We start from the raw sequence: 16,127 nt of genomic DNA on the forward strand, positions 1-16,127 counted from the left end.
TTAAAATGTAAACAAACGTCCATTACATTCAAACAGTCAAATGAAAAAGTTTCAGAAGTGAATTCCGCTGCTTAATAAATACCTCCTGCCCCACACTCACTCCTCCTCTGCCGCTGTATACACACAAACGCTCCCTCGGTCAGGTCTGATAGTATTGCTTGACAGAACCCATTTACAGATGCTAAAGGCTGCAAACAACAACCACGACATTGTTTCTGTTCACAAAGACTGAAAAGCGACGACATAGAAATGACTAAACCTTACGCCCAAAAGTGTGACGCCATTTTTTCATCAAAATACAAAAGTGCAGCTGTACACATTTAGTGTAAGTGTCGTACTGTATTGCCACCTTTTACCAGTATCTGTATACAGGAGCCTAAAGCTATTAAGTGTGTAGCCCAGGGCAACATGTTAGCATCAGCTCAGTGCTCTCTGTAATGTACAATGGGCACTAGCCACTCTTTGAAATCTGACGGCCCCTAATGCAATTCATGCCCCGCTGAGCACCGTGGACGTAGTAGGCCAAATGCCATACGGTATGTATAGCTCCAGCTGACTGTGATATTAGTTTAGCACAAATGCTATTCAGTGTGAATAGGCCTGTGTCTGCACGGCTATCTAATATTAGTGTGGGAAGGAGGTGGGAGGTGGAGAAGGAGGCCTTTTACTCTGTTCTGAAGAGCTTTAATTTGAATCTGCTGGAATGAAACTGCCAGAGCATGGGGGAGTCAGATTGCATTGTGATATCCATATATTACTGAATAGGGACTGCAACAGGGCTGCATGTCGCGTGCGTGTGTGCGTGTTTGTGTGTCGACCCTTTTAAAAGTATTATGTGGCTGTGTCTGTACAGTATATACTCATCTTTTAACCTTCACTCTTCACTTCTCTCCGTCTTCTGCTCTCTTCTCCTTTTGTTCTCTCCTCCTCTTTGTAACTCGATCCTCTGATTACATTTCCCTGTTTTCATCTCCCTCTCTCTTTCGCTTTTATCTCCCTCCAGTGTATTAAACACATAGCCGCTCTGCTACTTCAGAACCAGTCCAACCTCCAGCAGCCTGCGCTCAAACTGATGGCTGAAAGTGGTGATGAGGAACTGCTGCAGCTGACTCTGGATCAGGTCAACAAAATGACTGTAGTAAGTGGGATTCATGCTACTTTTTCAAATTGAAACCAAGTGGACTCCATTTTAGATTGAACTAATGACTGCAGCCTGTGACTTTATTTTGATTAGTAATAATTCAATCATTATGATTTGAAGAAATCTCATAGCAATTGCGCATTGAGTCAAAGGTGACATCTTCAGCTCACTTTTATTTTTTAAATCTGCAGTACAAAATCAACAAATCTTAATTTTTCATTAATATAAAAAGAACTACGAGAGCTCATCTATTAGTGGACAAGATGAGTTAAAAATGATTAAACATCTTTACTGAAATCTTTTTGATTTTCAAAAAGCCCAATCTTCATCCTCTCGCTAACTGTCCGTTTCTGGAAGCCCTGAAATCAGATAAGCGAGTAATCGCTAGAGTCTGTGTGGTCTGCTCTCCACTGTTTCCCAATCAGATAAGCAGTTGTCACAAAGTAGGCCTCTCCGACCCAACAGACCCTCTCATGGTTCCTGGATCAGATAAGAGAAAGCCTCACTATTAAGTAAATGAAATCCCATTAAATGAAACCTTAAAGCTCCTACACTGGTCCACCTGAGCAACAGGCTGCTCTTATGCCACAGACGAAGGAGAACTAAAGGTGGTAAGAGACATGATATGTGATTTAGATGTGTGAAGGGGAAATCAAATGGAGGAGGAAAGGGTGTTGAGAGAACGAGAGAGATGGAATAAGGACAAAGCAAATGTATGAAAATAAGGAAGTGACCAAGACTGTTTTGGAGAGGACAGAGCATGACAGAAGAGGGGAGCAACAGAGAAGATTAATCAGGGAGAGATAAAGAATGGTTTTATGAACTCAGTGCGACAGGATATCGTGTCACACTGCTTTGAGAAATAATCTTACCTCTGCTGAACGTGCAGGGGCGTGCACGGAGCTGCGTTCCTCTGCAGATAACATCAGAAGAGACGGAGAGAAATTGTCGTACATCTAATATATCTGATAATGTGTTGGCTTGGTAGAGATGCACGCATGTGGCTATGGGTGTTTGTGTGTGCGTGTGTTCCATGGTTTGTTTGTATGGGGTATCATCAGGGTGATTGTGTTAAGTCATGTATTTGATAGTCTGTTTTTTAACCCTTTAACACGGAGCACATCGCAGACGGCACGTTTGTGCAAGCACACTTTGCATCACTGCAATTACACGGTCCTGCGGTTTCTGTCAGCTGAGAAGTTGCATGTCAAATCCAACATGTGGTTATTATGGTAATTTCTCTCGCACTATTACAAGAAGGCGAATCAGCGTCTTTGTTGGAAAAATGCCTGTTTTTGGACAGGCAAAAAAATCAAACAAATGTTATTTTAAATGGGTTCTATACTGTTTACATTTCAAGTTTCACACGTAAAATCTGGTGTTCATTTATAACTATAGTGTTTCTTCTAAATAAAACTTTTAGTGTTTCTTTAAATTTTGAATTGTTAATACAGTATGTATGCAGTCAATTGTAAATATCTGCCAGATATTGAAAGTTATTCTGGAAAAATGGGCAAAATCACTCACTCACAGCATATTTTCTCGCCCTTTTTTAATTAAAATAAGCAAAAAAAAAAGTAGAGACATAGGTGTTAAAAGAGCAGTTCACACAACTATTGTTTATAGTTTGTTTGTTTTTGCATGCTTACTTTGTTGCTGTAACACCACAGAATTGAAACTTTACTTAGACAGCTAGAGATCGAGTAAATCAGAAGCTACACTCCTTATAGCGTTTTGCTCTTTTATAGGTTTCACCTCACTGAAAATTCTAGGAAACCTATGTGATTGATCCCATTGTGCCACTTAATGTACAGTGTTTCCGTGCCATTTAAGTCCACATCAACAAGCCAGAGCTTGACTTTGGCCGCAGAGCACCATACATTTTTAGATTCTTTAGCTCTTGATTAAGTACATAAAAAATAACATCAGTCCAAGTGATTGAGAGGTCAAGCACTGCCCAGTGTGTGTGTGTGTATGACGTTGTCAGGACCAGTAGTTGTTATAGAGACTAACATCTGGTCCTAATGAGGTAGAACCTCATTTCGGAGGAACTGGTTACATTTAGGGCGAAGATTTGTATTGTGGTTGTGATTAAGGTTAGAGATAACTATTTGTTTAGGCTGTTTAAATGAACTGAAGTCAGTGGAGTGTTCTAAGAAGAATAGCTGCACAAATCACTATGTGTGTGTATGTGCTTGCATGTGTGTGTGTGTACATTATTTTCCTCACTCCCCACACGCTTCTTTTGACAGAGGAGATGCCCTTGAGATTGCAGTGGGAGAAAGATTAATTCAGGAGATTAGTTTCTAATTAAAAAAAAAAAAATAGTTGACATAAGAAGTAAATGAAAGAAAGGTAATTTGTTTCGCTATACTTGTGTGTGGTGTGTTTGAATGCTGCTTCTGCTGCAGTATGGTAAATAGGTGTTCTGATGGAGGACACCACTGTGGGTGTTGGAGAACTGAACGAGGGAGGTAAGAAGGGAAGAAGTGGGCGGATGGTTTTGAAATGTGGACAAAAGAGTAGACGAGAGAAGATGTAATGGAGTATGAGCTTCATATTGTTCTTAATGATATTGTACCGCATACACTGAGATAAAAAAATAGTTTTTTTCACTGGGGTTAGCACAGAATTTGGCCTCTCTGGTGTCTTTCCTCAAAGTCACTCTCTCACGATTTCTTCTGTTTTTTTTTCTTGCTCTGCTCCTCATGGGTAAGATGTATGGGCTGTGGAGGAGCAGAGGAGAGCAGGGCGTCGGGGGTTAACACCAGTCTGATTAATGGGAGACAGAAATGCCGGCTGATAGGAGCTGTCCTGCCAATATGAATGAGCTGTCAGTGCATCGTACAGCATAAATGCTATAGATCGTGCTAGATATGCATTTGTGTTTGCACGCGTGTGAACGCACAGCTGTGGCATGCAGGGACACACCAGGGCTTGCTCGGGGAAATGTTCTAGGAGAAGATTGCCATAGTATGCTAGTTAAAAATGCGGCTTCCGTTTGAGGGGGATATGCTGTTGACAGTAGGTTATTTAAAACGGCAGTGAGTAACTTTTATTTTGATGGTATTATCCGACCTCGGTTTGGTCTTAAAAACAGAAATGATGTCTACATCTGAAAACAGGCTCTGTCAAGTCATATCAGACCTGGCTGAGGGAGTGTTTGTATGTATACAGCAAATGCAGGGGCAGGTGGTGACAAGAAATAATCCCATCAAAGTGTTCAACGGCCAGGTTTTTTTTTCTTCTTTAAAGCAGTTAAATTCACTTCTGAAACTTTTTCCATGTGTTGTGTGTCAGTCACAAGTTTACTGACACCTGGCTGACTTGAAACTAATCACTTCCTGCGTGCAAAGCCAGAATGTCACTGGTGACACAGCTTCACTTAGTAATACACAGAGTCGCATGGACTGTGTGAACTCGCCTGTCGTTTGTTTGTATTTAAAGGCTACACTTTAATTTTACCTTTGCTCATGTTCTGTTGGTTTTCAAATGGCTCATCAGACCTGCCATCTCTGCTCAGCTATGATCAAACAATCACTGTTTATGGCAACAGGGTTTCACTGATCTATTGGTTCATCTGCTCCACCTTTTTCATCCTCCTCATCAACATTTGCATGTACCACTCGTTTTTATTTGAATATGTCCTTGTGTGTGTATGTGTGTGTGGCAGCGGGGGGTGTAATCAGGTTAAAAACCAATTCAAGGCCTCCCAAAGAAACACAATCACCTTGTCTATCTGCCCAGTGAAGTGAAGACGACAGGCCTGTTTGTGTGTGTGTGTGTGTTTGATTGAGTGATTATGTGTCTAATTGCTTGTTTAAGTGGGCTTGTTTACAGCTTTGGTGCCATATTGGACCTGTTAATCTAACTGTGTTTGTTTGCAACCCAGCGTGTTGATCTCTGATGTGTGTGCATGTGTGTTTATGTTTGCTCAGGTGCGTCACAGCCCCGCTTTTATTTTTATTTTTTTGGCTTCACTGCCTCTTCTCCTGTCTCTTTCAATCATGTCGCACTATAAGCAAGGACTGTTTGGTGCTGTGTAAGTGTGTGCACGCAGTTTGTTGCACCACTAAAGCCCAGGGACAGTCAGGATGGAGGGATGAGGAAGAAAACCATGAGAGTAGGGGAGAGAAAAGGATGTGAGGAGGAGAGAGGGATGGTTATGTGTTGTCTGGCATTCCAAAGAAGCGTTATGATTTCAATGATAAAAGAAGGCTTGGCCATGAATTATGTATAACAAATTGTACGTGCATAGTAATTCCAATTAAGCTCTCAGCCAGGTTTAGTTCAGGGAGAGAGGGAGGGAGGGAGGAGAACGACATACACAGGAAATGAGAGATGTGCATAGCAAGAATAGAAAACAAGTGTGTGAAAGATCGACCAAATCAATCAGGCAACATTTAGCGCTTCTAAAAAATTCAACCTTGGCTGTCTTTTACAGGGTGAGACGGCAAGAAATGAGACGGTAATAACAAGGAGCGAGAGTAGGGTTGGACATCTTATGGCTGCAGTTTGATGTGTCAGTTTTCTTGTCATGCTGAGTGTTCATTCACTCAGCTCACACCAGTTATGAGACAGAAAGAAAAAAAACGAACACACGCACACAGGAGGCAGGAGATGGCTCTTGTTTTCACTTCACTGAAAAGTCAAGACAAGGTGTTTCTACGTTAAGAGAAGACTTGAAAGGGCTTTTAACCTGACACACACGGACACACACACACACACACACAACAAAACATGTACACCTACACTCCAGGACAGGTTTTCATGTTTTCCAAGCTGTTGACCTTTCAGAGAGAGAAAGGTAGCGATGATGGATGTAGTCCCTCCTCAATCAGATTCTGTTTGCACCAAACTCCTAGTAAAGTCAAGGCCTGGGCCGACTGCTGAGGAAACTCAAAAACTCAGAAGGAGGGAGAGGAGGGGGAAAAGGAGTAAGGATGGAGGTGCTGGAGTCCACTTAACTGCTTCTTACATAATGTCAAAATCAAAGTGATGTGGAAGCAAGAGTCAAACTGCTGAGGTGTCCCTAAACAGGATGCTACAGTCACCTCTTACTCCATTGCCACTGATTTACAACAGAACTTTACTCTATATTCAGACATTTGTATACATTAAGCCAAATGCCAATGCTCCTAGAGGAAACGAATGAAAGTTTAAAAAGAAAAAAAAAGCATTTTGTAAACAAGCTTAGCTTTGTGTTTATTTCCCCTATGTGTTGCATTGCAGCAGTCATAGCTCGCCTTGAACAGAATGTGACATCCAGATGATTGTTGGTAACAAGCCGTGTTTCCATCATGGTACAGTTCGGTTTGGTACAGTAATGCCCTGGGTCAGTGAGATGCCTAGCATGACCTAGTTGTACCGGTGCAACAACAACAAACAACGGCATCGAACGGGACACCAGTCAGCGGACTTGTGGGTCAAGCTCCACCCATACCGTACCGTACCATTACTCATGGAATGATTGTGACCAAATATTTTGGTACTATTGCTTATGGAAACGCAAAAAAAAAATATGTGCCGTACTGAACTGTTCCACTCTGTGGGGAAACAGGGCATAACAGTACATCTGTAAATGTAAAAAAAAAACAGATTGGTACGTCTAACTCTTCCACTGACATGAAGTATGTGAGGAAAAAAAAGTCATTTTGAGGAACTAGATGAGTTTACATGTTTATGACTTTCAGCTCAATATGAAGTTACAGCCTGCAGCTTAGCTTAGTTTAGCATCAATACTGGGAGAAGTGGGCCTGGCTCTGCTAAAACCAAAATTGATCTTTTTTTTTTTCTTTTTTTTTTACACTTGAGCTTTTATTCGATACAAATGTGTTTTACCATATTAATTAGTGAGCTTTAGAGATGCTGGTAGACTGCTGCTGGATGGAGACAAGCTAGCTGTTTTCCCTCGCCTCCAGTCTGTATGTCAAGATAAGCTAATCTTGCACTGGCAGTAGCTGAATATTTAATGAGGGGATATGAGAGCGGTATTGACTTTGTTGTCTAACTCTGGACATAAAAACTATATAAGTGTGTTTCCCAAAATACTGAATTATTCCTTTAATTACAGCCCATTAGTAACATTAACTTTCAAAAAAACATGATTTGCAAAACAATTTTGATATAATTAAACAATCATATTAGGATTTAATTCCATAGAAAGACATTGATATTTATCCTTGAGTTACTATATTGGTTTTAAAAAAAAGAAGCAGAACATTTACTGTGATATTTACAGCCTCGGTAAACACAATAAGAGGTGCCATTTACTACCATACACTACCATATCACTGAATGGCTATGCCCTGAAATGTGACAGAGGTGTTCGTACTGTAAAAAAGGACAAGGTTATCTGCACCACTCTGATATCAAGATTCCCCTCCATCACTGTGCCATGCCTTCACGTCTATTTTCAGCTCCACTGTCAGTCTGACTGCCTTAAATCTGCTGTCCATCTTGACACTGTCAAACAGTAATAGCCTGGCTAGTGAACGTGTGCGCGTGTGTACATGTGTGTGTCTGTGTGCACGAAGGACCAACCACACCTGTGCCCGTGCTGTTCTCACTTCCATGATGGACCAGGAAATACAAGAAATGTGTGTGTCTTTTCGCAATAGGTATGTAAACCTGGTCTGAAATTTTCCACCGTGCACAGTATCAACACTGAATTCTTGTTCACTACATATCATGCAGCCCAGACTCGCTGCATGTGATCATTTAAAGTATTTTTATGTTGATGATACTTTCTAAATTGGTTTCCTCTGCTCTTAAAAGGTGTGATATACACTATGAAGCATTCATAGCGCTAACAACTTTGTTTCCTAGTGCGACACTGTTCCATTGCAGAGTGCCATAAATAAATGGTTGCATTTTACTTTTGGATTCATGTATGTAAAGAGCTGGAACTGTGTTTCTGTAAGTGTGAGTCCTCATTATAGGCAAACATTGATCACAGCTGATTTCAGTGATTAGCATTCCCTCAGATAAAATGTAGTCTTATGTAGTTCTACAACATATAATTACACAAACAGCTTTAAAAGGCAACAAGAAACCCTGTTAAAAAAATAAAGCATCAAGTTTGCAGTTTACAAAATGTCATTTGTGTTTGGTCGTCGGTCAGTCAGTTGAACAATCCACCATGTTAATCCAGAATGAAAGAACTTAACATCTTCTTGATGGACCGCCTTTGAATTTGGTCTGGGTCGTCTTTGGGGTATGGGTGGGGGGGTTGACTACCTCCCATCCCTTTACCTGGTCACCCATGGGTCAGCACATCCCTGGGATTGCTAGCCTCGGGCCTCCTCTGCCCTGTGGGTCTGCCGGATGCTCTGTGCATCTGGGTCCTGAGAGGTTTACTGTAGGGGGCTGACCTGACATTGACGCAGTCCCAAATTGAATTCCTACCCACATGTATTGACAACCCCTACACACACACAAACACACACATTCTGCTACACTTTACTTCAGACTTCATTACTTCTAATATGATATTGTAGGCTGTTTCTCTCTTTCTCTTCTCTTTGTCTATCAGCCCAAACATCAGATGTTTGGTTTTTTTTATGTTCACTTAAGTGATTCAAGTCAAACCTTAATAGCGTTCTTGATGTTACATTTGGACACAATTGCTTACTTCCTGATTCTGTCAGGTTTTACATCATTGTATGATATTGTGTTTAAAAAAAAACAGTATTCCCTTGCAGCTCCAAGACTTCCATGCAAAACATTTGTTCAGGCCCAGTTTGAAGCTAAAGCTGTTAAGTTGTTTGAAGTGCCACTACTTGGTTTAAGTGTGCATTCTGTACTTGGAAACAGTTGGTGCACTCAAAAATGTATGTATGTATTCCAGTGCTTCTTTGCATTTCTCCTCTTCCCCGCTCCCTCCCCTTCATCTTTCTACATCATGCATTTTCCACACTCCCAAGCCCTGCGGTCTCTCTCATCTTTCATTCCCTTAATTCTCATTATGAGTGGCTGACCTCCTCATCCACCCCTGTCTTGAGATTCAAAATTTCTGTCTGCCTTCGTTCCGTGGCCCTTCTCCCTACCCCACTGTGTCATCATTCATCTGGTTCCATCTCTCCCTGCGAGGGAGAAATTAAATTATTAGTCATGCATGACATACCGTACTGTATCTCTATAAGTGTTATAATGTCAACTGTCAGTCTTCTTTTTTTTTTCCTCCCACGAATCCAAATTTAAACTGAAAGTCTGGACAGTTCCAGAATACTTTCATTGAAGCTGAAGCTATAAATTTATAAATTTAATATATAAATAAATTTTTTTGTTATTGTTTTTTTTTTTTTACAAGGTGCAGAATAGGATCAGCAGCTCTAATATGGACACATTGTCTTTGCCAATGACAACTTTCACTGTGCTCAGTTTTGATCATTTCAAGTGAAGTGGTCACTTTTCAAAGGTTTTTATGCTTTTAAGGATGAATTGTTCTTCAAGGGAAGAGAAATGGAGCGAGGCCAACACAGAGATGAGGGATTTTAGAGGTGAGAAGAAGAAATTCATTCAGCTCTGTCCCTGTTTTCACCGTCACAAGAGAAATTGTGAGGGCCACGTACATAATTGATCGGCCTCTACTCCAGATGTTCTCCACAGGGGACTCACTTTTGTGTGTGTGTGTGTGTGTGTGTGTGTGTTTATTTGAGTAAGTGCAAGCTTAATAAAAGGGACAGCAAACCGGTGAAAGATGTAGCGATAAGTACAGGGACGTTCTTCCCTCCACAGCCTCACTACTCCATGGCCTGTAATCCACTCACTACAGCCCCAGCTGTGTGTAATGTGCATGCCCGTGTGTGTGTGTGTGTGTGTGTGTAAGAGGGAGCAAATCCAATGGGATGGCCATAGCCACAGGGTTAACACAGGATGTGACCCAGCTCTCTGGCCTCATCAGGTTTCTTCAAGCATGTAAGACTGGCATCACACACACACTCAAAACTACAACCACTGCGACAGAAGCAACAATAACTTGAAATCTAGAGACTGTGACGTGTAAATGCCTCAGACTGGGGTCACACCGGATGTGTGAGCAGTATGTTTGTATCGCGGAACATCTAGCTCTTCATTTAGGCACATTCATTATCATTATTGTGAGATATTCGTCTCAGATTAGGCTCACTTGCTGTTCTTGCTATTTCTTCAGCAAGCTGTTAACAGCAAAATAGACAATTGAATGTGTCCCAGTGTCTTAGTTTTTTTTTTCCAACAAAGCTTTCATTGTGAAATGCTCGCAGGTTTCAGCCTTATCATCCTTAAGGTGTAATGTGACTGACATGGACAGAAACCAAAGTTCTGGCTGATTTTCCCGGGCACATGTTCTTCACAGTGATGGGGGAGAAAGGCAATTGCCCTTCCAAAGAAAAGAATTTTCCTGACTCCTGTCGCCACATGTCTGTCTCCTCTCTCATCCCTCCAGGAGACAGCTTCCTCCAGCGACGCCGAGCTCCTGTCACTGCTCCTGGATGCCGGGCTCTTAGTTGGCTGTGTCTCTTCAGCCCTGTACCCCCTGCTCAGCTCCCACATGCTGTCCCATCAGCAGGAAGGAGGCTGGGATGTGGAGAAAGCCGCCGCTGAGCTGCTGGCGGCAGGCCACGGGCCCGAGGCGGGCTCCCTGCTGCTGGCTTACCGTGGAACACACCAGGCCCAGTTCACCTTCAACTCTGCCTTGGCTGTTCTAAGGAAGTGGCTTTGAGGAGGAAAGAGGGGCGGGGGGTGAGGTTGGACCTGCTTTAAGGAAAGAAGAGCAGGAAGACGTCGAGAGAGGTTTGGACGGAGATTTGAAGCATTTATCATGAGCTGTGTATGGACGTGATGTCAGAATGAACCGCTGCATTTTGTTCAGTAATTAGGTTTCGGGTTCATCAGCTGAGGATATGTGAGCAGCAGCTGCCTTCGAGGTATAAGTAGACCCCTTTAATAGTGAAACATCTGCTCCATTAGGAACACACAAACATTAATACACAAACCACTGCCGTCTCTCAGTCATGAATGACTGTTCAGAAAGAGAGCGAAGCAGAAAAACAATGGCTCTTTGCCTGTGGCGTGTGTGCGTGTGTACGTATGTGCATGTGCGCTGCGTTCTTGAGTGTGACAAAGCAATCGAGCAGTAGCTGGAAAGCAGTGGGTGGATATTATTAGCCTGTTGTTCAGTGACAGGTTTGCCTCTTTGACGTACCGTCGTTAAACACGCTGCCTCCGCTTTATTGTTTCCCCCCCTAATAACATCTAATTAATTCCCCCTAAACAAATTAGCCCTGCAGCTGCCCCGCCGCCCTGGGTGTGTGTGTAAATGCTCAAATACTGTATACAAAGCACAAACGCGCCGTCGTTTATTATGTAGGCCTAATGGCGATGCAGACTGAAAGGGTATGCGTGTCTGTGCATGCTTTGTTTTCACCTTAAAATCTGTTCCGCCCGCCTGAGCTGAAATAAAAACAAAAGCTTAAACATGAGCAAATGATTTGTGTTTTTCATCTTAATTGTTTTCCATTTCTTTATGTTATTGTTTTGTTAGAACACAATTGGGTAAAAATGTCTGCGGATCTTTTGGGTGTGATTAAATTCATACTTTAGTTCCGTCTCGTAATGCACTCAGAGCATTTGCATTATAATTACAGCATTTTCTCATTGTTCCGGGATAATTACAGCTGTCTGATCGGTGTGTTTCTTTTTTCTTTTTTTTTTTTTTTGCTGGCCCTCAAATGCACTTTTTGTTGTTGTTTTGCAATCATTTGAAAGCAGTTTATTTTTCTCACTCGTCAGCACACACAACTCCACAGAGACTTTGGAGCAATCACTTGCTTTCATCTACACTTCAAGTCTGCTGTCGCTAAAAGCATTTGTACTTTGTCTGCCTGATAACTGCCAACAGACAAAATTATTTTTTGAGAAATTAGAATTGGGGCTTGAAAAAAATGTAAGCGTCTAATTTCTCTTGTCCGTCAAAGCAGTGAAGGTGTTTAAAAATGAAAGGAATGGAGTGGTGCTGACTGCAGGTCCCCAGAGCTGCCGCTTTTGTTTAGTATGTACAAAAAGGAAACCTCAACCGGTGAAAGTAAAACATCATTTTAATGAATGGTGGGAGGGAGTAAAGGGTTTGGCTTTTGATCAAGTCAAGATGAAAGATCAGCCTTTTTTCTCTCCTCGCACATTTTCAGAATATCCTCACACTTGTTTAACATTTTTGATTTTGTTGAGTCGCTTAAGGAAAACGGCAATAACTGATCTAAACACCGTGGTCACTGACATTAAAGGCCATTAAAAAAAAATCCTTCCTCTCTCAGCTTCTCCGGCTAAGTGACGGCTCGCCGCATGAGTTCACTGGAAAACAATTTTTCACACAAGGTTTAAAACCAGTCATTATGTTGTACTTTGGTTAATCGTTGTGATGACTGTAGTTGACGGCCGCTGTATGGAATCATGGCTCTAATGGCTTTACGGTCCATTTAAATCTGTTCAGGCCCGTTCATATATTTGCTTGTAAACTTTCTCCCATTGCACTTACGGTAATCTCTTCATTATTGAACTCTGCATGTGTTTTTTGTATTTTTCATTTTTACTGTGTTGCTTAAAATCCTCTTCACAAGACAATCCAGACTCTTTTCATGTGTCATTCCAGCGCTACCAGAACAGGGGGCGTCCCTGCCTATGTTCCAGAAGCTCTTGAAAACGCAGCTCTTCCAAGAGCATCTTCTGTCCTAGCACGTACATTTACCCCCCCTCCACCCTACCCCATCTCCTTCTGCACTTTGATCCACCTCGGCCCCCTCACCCTCTATCAGTCCCCTGTTCCAATCTAGTGGAGTTTTTTCCAAAACTTCTTCGATGTAGCTTATCCCTCTTTTGTAAGTCGCTTTGGAGAAAAAAAAACGTCTGCTAAATGCTTAAAATGAAAAATGTCAGTCACCCGTGGAACGGACAGTCCTGTAAAAACACCACGCCAGAGCTTATGCTAGCTTGCTAAATCCAACGAGACAGCTGCAGCAACGTTATGCCAGAAAATGTGCCAACAACAACACCCTTTTCAGAAAGCTACTTCCAACAACCAAGGCTGATGCAGAGCGATCTGAGACCAGCGTGAACGTCGGTGGACAGGTAGGTTAACTTCATGTCTTTGTCAACTTAGTATTTGTTGTTTTTCATCATCACGCTTGACATTTGAACATGTATCCAAAAAAATTAGCACAGTTTTTCCAGGATCTCCAACCCGACCTTTAAACTTCCGTCTGAAATGTTTTAGTTTGAAATCCCCCAAATCTATTTTGCTCCGTGGCACCTGCTTATCCCACATTCAGGCATCTTATTCAAAATAAGAGTGTACTGTATGTAATTTCAACAATGTGAAATATTCAACAGTAATTCACTGTAGCGGGGAACATTTAAAACAGCTGGTGGTGCAGAGAAGCTTGTATTCCTGACAGGCCAGAAATTGAATAAACGCTTGTGGCTTGGAGGTATTTACCCTGACAGCGTTATTACTGTGTTTTTGGAGCCTATTCACAAGAGATCGAGTTGGGGTGCACGGTAAATCAAACAATCTCCCCCCCCACCTGTGGAGTGGAATACAGGAGAATGAGATGATGCTCGTGTCAGTGACGTGCCGCGATGAGATTTCTGCTCGTCGACATTACACCATGAGACGAAGTAACACTGCGGAGATTAATGGGTCAATTTCTTCGAGTCCCGGGTCGACTCTCATGACTCTGCCATTTCGTGTCAGACATTCATAGTTATACTGGGCTTTGCAGACAATGCACTAATGTTCATCCCCTTGTGTCAAACAAGTTCTTTGAGCTCTGCTAAATGAAATGAAATTAAATTGGTCTCCGATGGTGACTGACCCAGGTTGAGCTACGTCAGGAGACCAGATTACACGAAGCCTTGTCCTAATCAGTCCTGAACTTTGGCTTTTAACACCGGAACTAAGTGGTACATGAGCAATCATGATCAGGTTGAGAGTGCAACTACAGCTCAAAACAGGCACTGCAATAACAATTTAAAATATCTGACTGCAGATGATAACAAGTAAAGGACTCCTTTACTTGTTTTGTGGGCATATCATTCTATTACAAGGACCTTAAAGTTCATATAAACGGCTTTTTAGGTGACTTTTTATTATAGAGTGTAATTAAACAAGCATACTTATGGGTAGTAGTAGAGTACGTCACGGTGATAACTACATCTATGACCATCTCTGGTGCAGAAGGAGTGGTTGCTGCGGGTTTTCCTCCCCGATGAAGCGAGTGCCGGCAGGATCGGGAAATCCCACATTGAGAGAGTCTTGCCGACTCGTGATCCCTTCCCCTTTAGAGAGAAAGTTCCCTGACTTTATAACTCTAGCTGAAGTGGCGCCGGTGATTGCAGTCTCAAGTGTGGCAGCGGAGCGCGGTTTCAGCCTTCAGAACATTAAAGCGGCCGTGAGAAGTTACAAAGACACAGAACCTAATGACCTCGCCTCTGCAGCAGTTTCTCTCTCTCTCTCTCTCTCTCTCTCCCTCGATGCGTTTGATTACGCTGAAGCAAACACCAAGTTGGAGTCCCTGTGGAGCCGGAGGGAGGTGTGAGTTCATCCGGGGGCAGTTCTACAGAAGGTCAGCTGAGTTCACCTTCAGTTCTTGTAAATAGTTTGCTCACATTTTATGTCTGATTGTCCAATTCTGCGTCTTTGAAATGTTCACATTTGCTGACACCTTGCACTGCAGTGTTTCATTGGCCTCCCTCTGTCATTTTGACGGACAGCTAAAAAAAGTGCAGCCGCTGTGTCGTATATTACATTTCTTCCAAAAAGCAAAGTTACAAACTGGACCTTTAAAACAAAAAAAAAATATATATATATAAATAAATAAGAAAAAAAGGGACAAAGGAAGAGGTCCATGACAGGATGAGGTCCAAGTGGATAAGCAGTGTAGTATTTTCACTGGCAGAGTGTTTTGACCTGTCTTGATTAGTGATGTTGACCCCCTACAAACTCCTGGGACCGTTCTTGGCTTGTTTGCTTAAAACAAACCCACCTGCAATACCAAGCAGCCTCTCAGTGCCTGTCCACACAGTCCATGCATCTTAATTTCCAGCAGTTGTCTCCCAGGCAAAGACACAGTTTGGCGCTCCGTGAAAGCCGCTGACTCAAGTGCAGACCATGTTCTCTTTAAAGCTGCTTCAACCAGTGTCTTCACTTTTTTAATGTTAAATGTCATTCAGGGATTTCTAGTAACATCAGGGAATTATCACTCCTGCTCTCTCTCTTACCCCCAGCGTTTTTGCCTCTCAGCTCATTGTCTTGCTTTTATGGCCCCAAATTTGACACTTTTGCTTCCCTGTCACGGCTCTCACTGCGATGTTTCTGACCGCACCGTGCAGCTGTCACTGAGAAAGCTTTAAAAACACATTATTCCTGGGGATTAAGGGAAACCATGACAGGGCTAAATCGAAGAATGACCGCTGGGACGTATTTGGAATATGGCCAGGAACACAAATGCCAAATTAATGCGAGACATCTTGTAATTCACTTTTAGCCACACTTTGTGTTTTTTGTTGATGGTGCACAGCTGCAGCCATTCTGCCTCATTGCCAATCAGATTTTTTGAAATGCTTGTCTTCCATTCTTATTTTTACAAGCCCACCTGTTGCAGTTTCAGTTTGTTGTAAAGAAATAGATCTTTATTTACAATACTGAAAAAATATATTAGCTTTATTGCTATGTTTGAGAGAATCAATGGCACAGAGAATTGTTTTTGTTGCATTTCAGTTTCTTTAGTAGTGATAGGGCCACATTTAAGTTGCAGAAAATGTTCTTTGTATGTGACAAAACCACACTTTGAGGATCAGGTATGAACATACCACTATTCTCCACTGACAGTGTTAATTCAGTTAGTTTAGATTTCAGGTCAATCATTCTCAGGTTTTACAGTGCCGGTCCAGGCTATAACCAACCATTATCCATTCTTAACTTTCTCTAATGTTAACTACTGTCCTAACT

General features: G+C 42.1%; 1 protein-coding gene across 1 annotated transcript in view; it reads left to right on the plus strand.

The window, feature by feature from the left end:
- nbas (NBAS subunit of NRZ tethering complex) overlaps window positions 1-11,604 on the plus strand; it is a 163,627-nt gene extending 152,023 nt beyond the window's left edge. Inside the window, exons 52-53 of the mRNA XM_044048460.1 lie at window positions 1,004-1,138; window positions 10,569-11,604. Coding sequence (XP_043904395.1) covers window positions 1,004-1,138; window positions 10,569-10,844 — 411 coding nt within the window. The 3' untranslated portion in view covers window positions 10,845-11,604. The remainder of the gene's footprint in view (window positions 1-1,003; window positions 1,139-10,568) is intronic.
- The last annotated feature ends 4,523 nt before the right edge of the window (window positions 11,605-16,127 follow it).

Source organism: Solea senegalensis, linkage group LG17 (genome assembly GCF_019176455.1).
Source record: "Solea senegalensis isolate Sse05_10M linkage group LG17, IFAPA_SoseM_1, whole genome shotgun sequence".
NCBI classification, from domain to species: domain Eukaryota; kingdom Metazoa; phylum Chordata; class Actinopteri; order Pleuronectiformes; family Soleidae; genus Solea; species Solea senegalensis.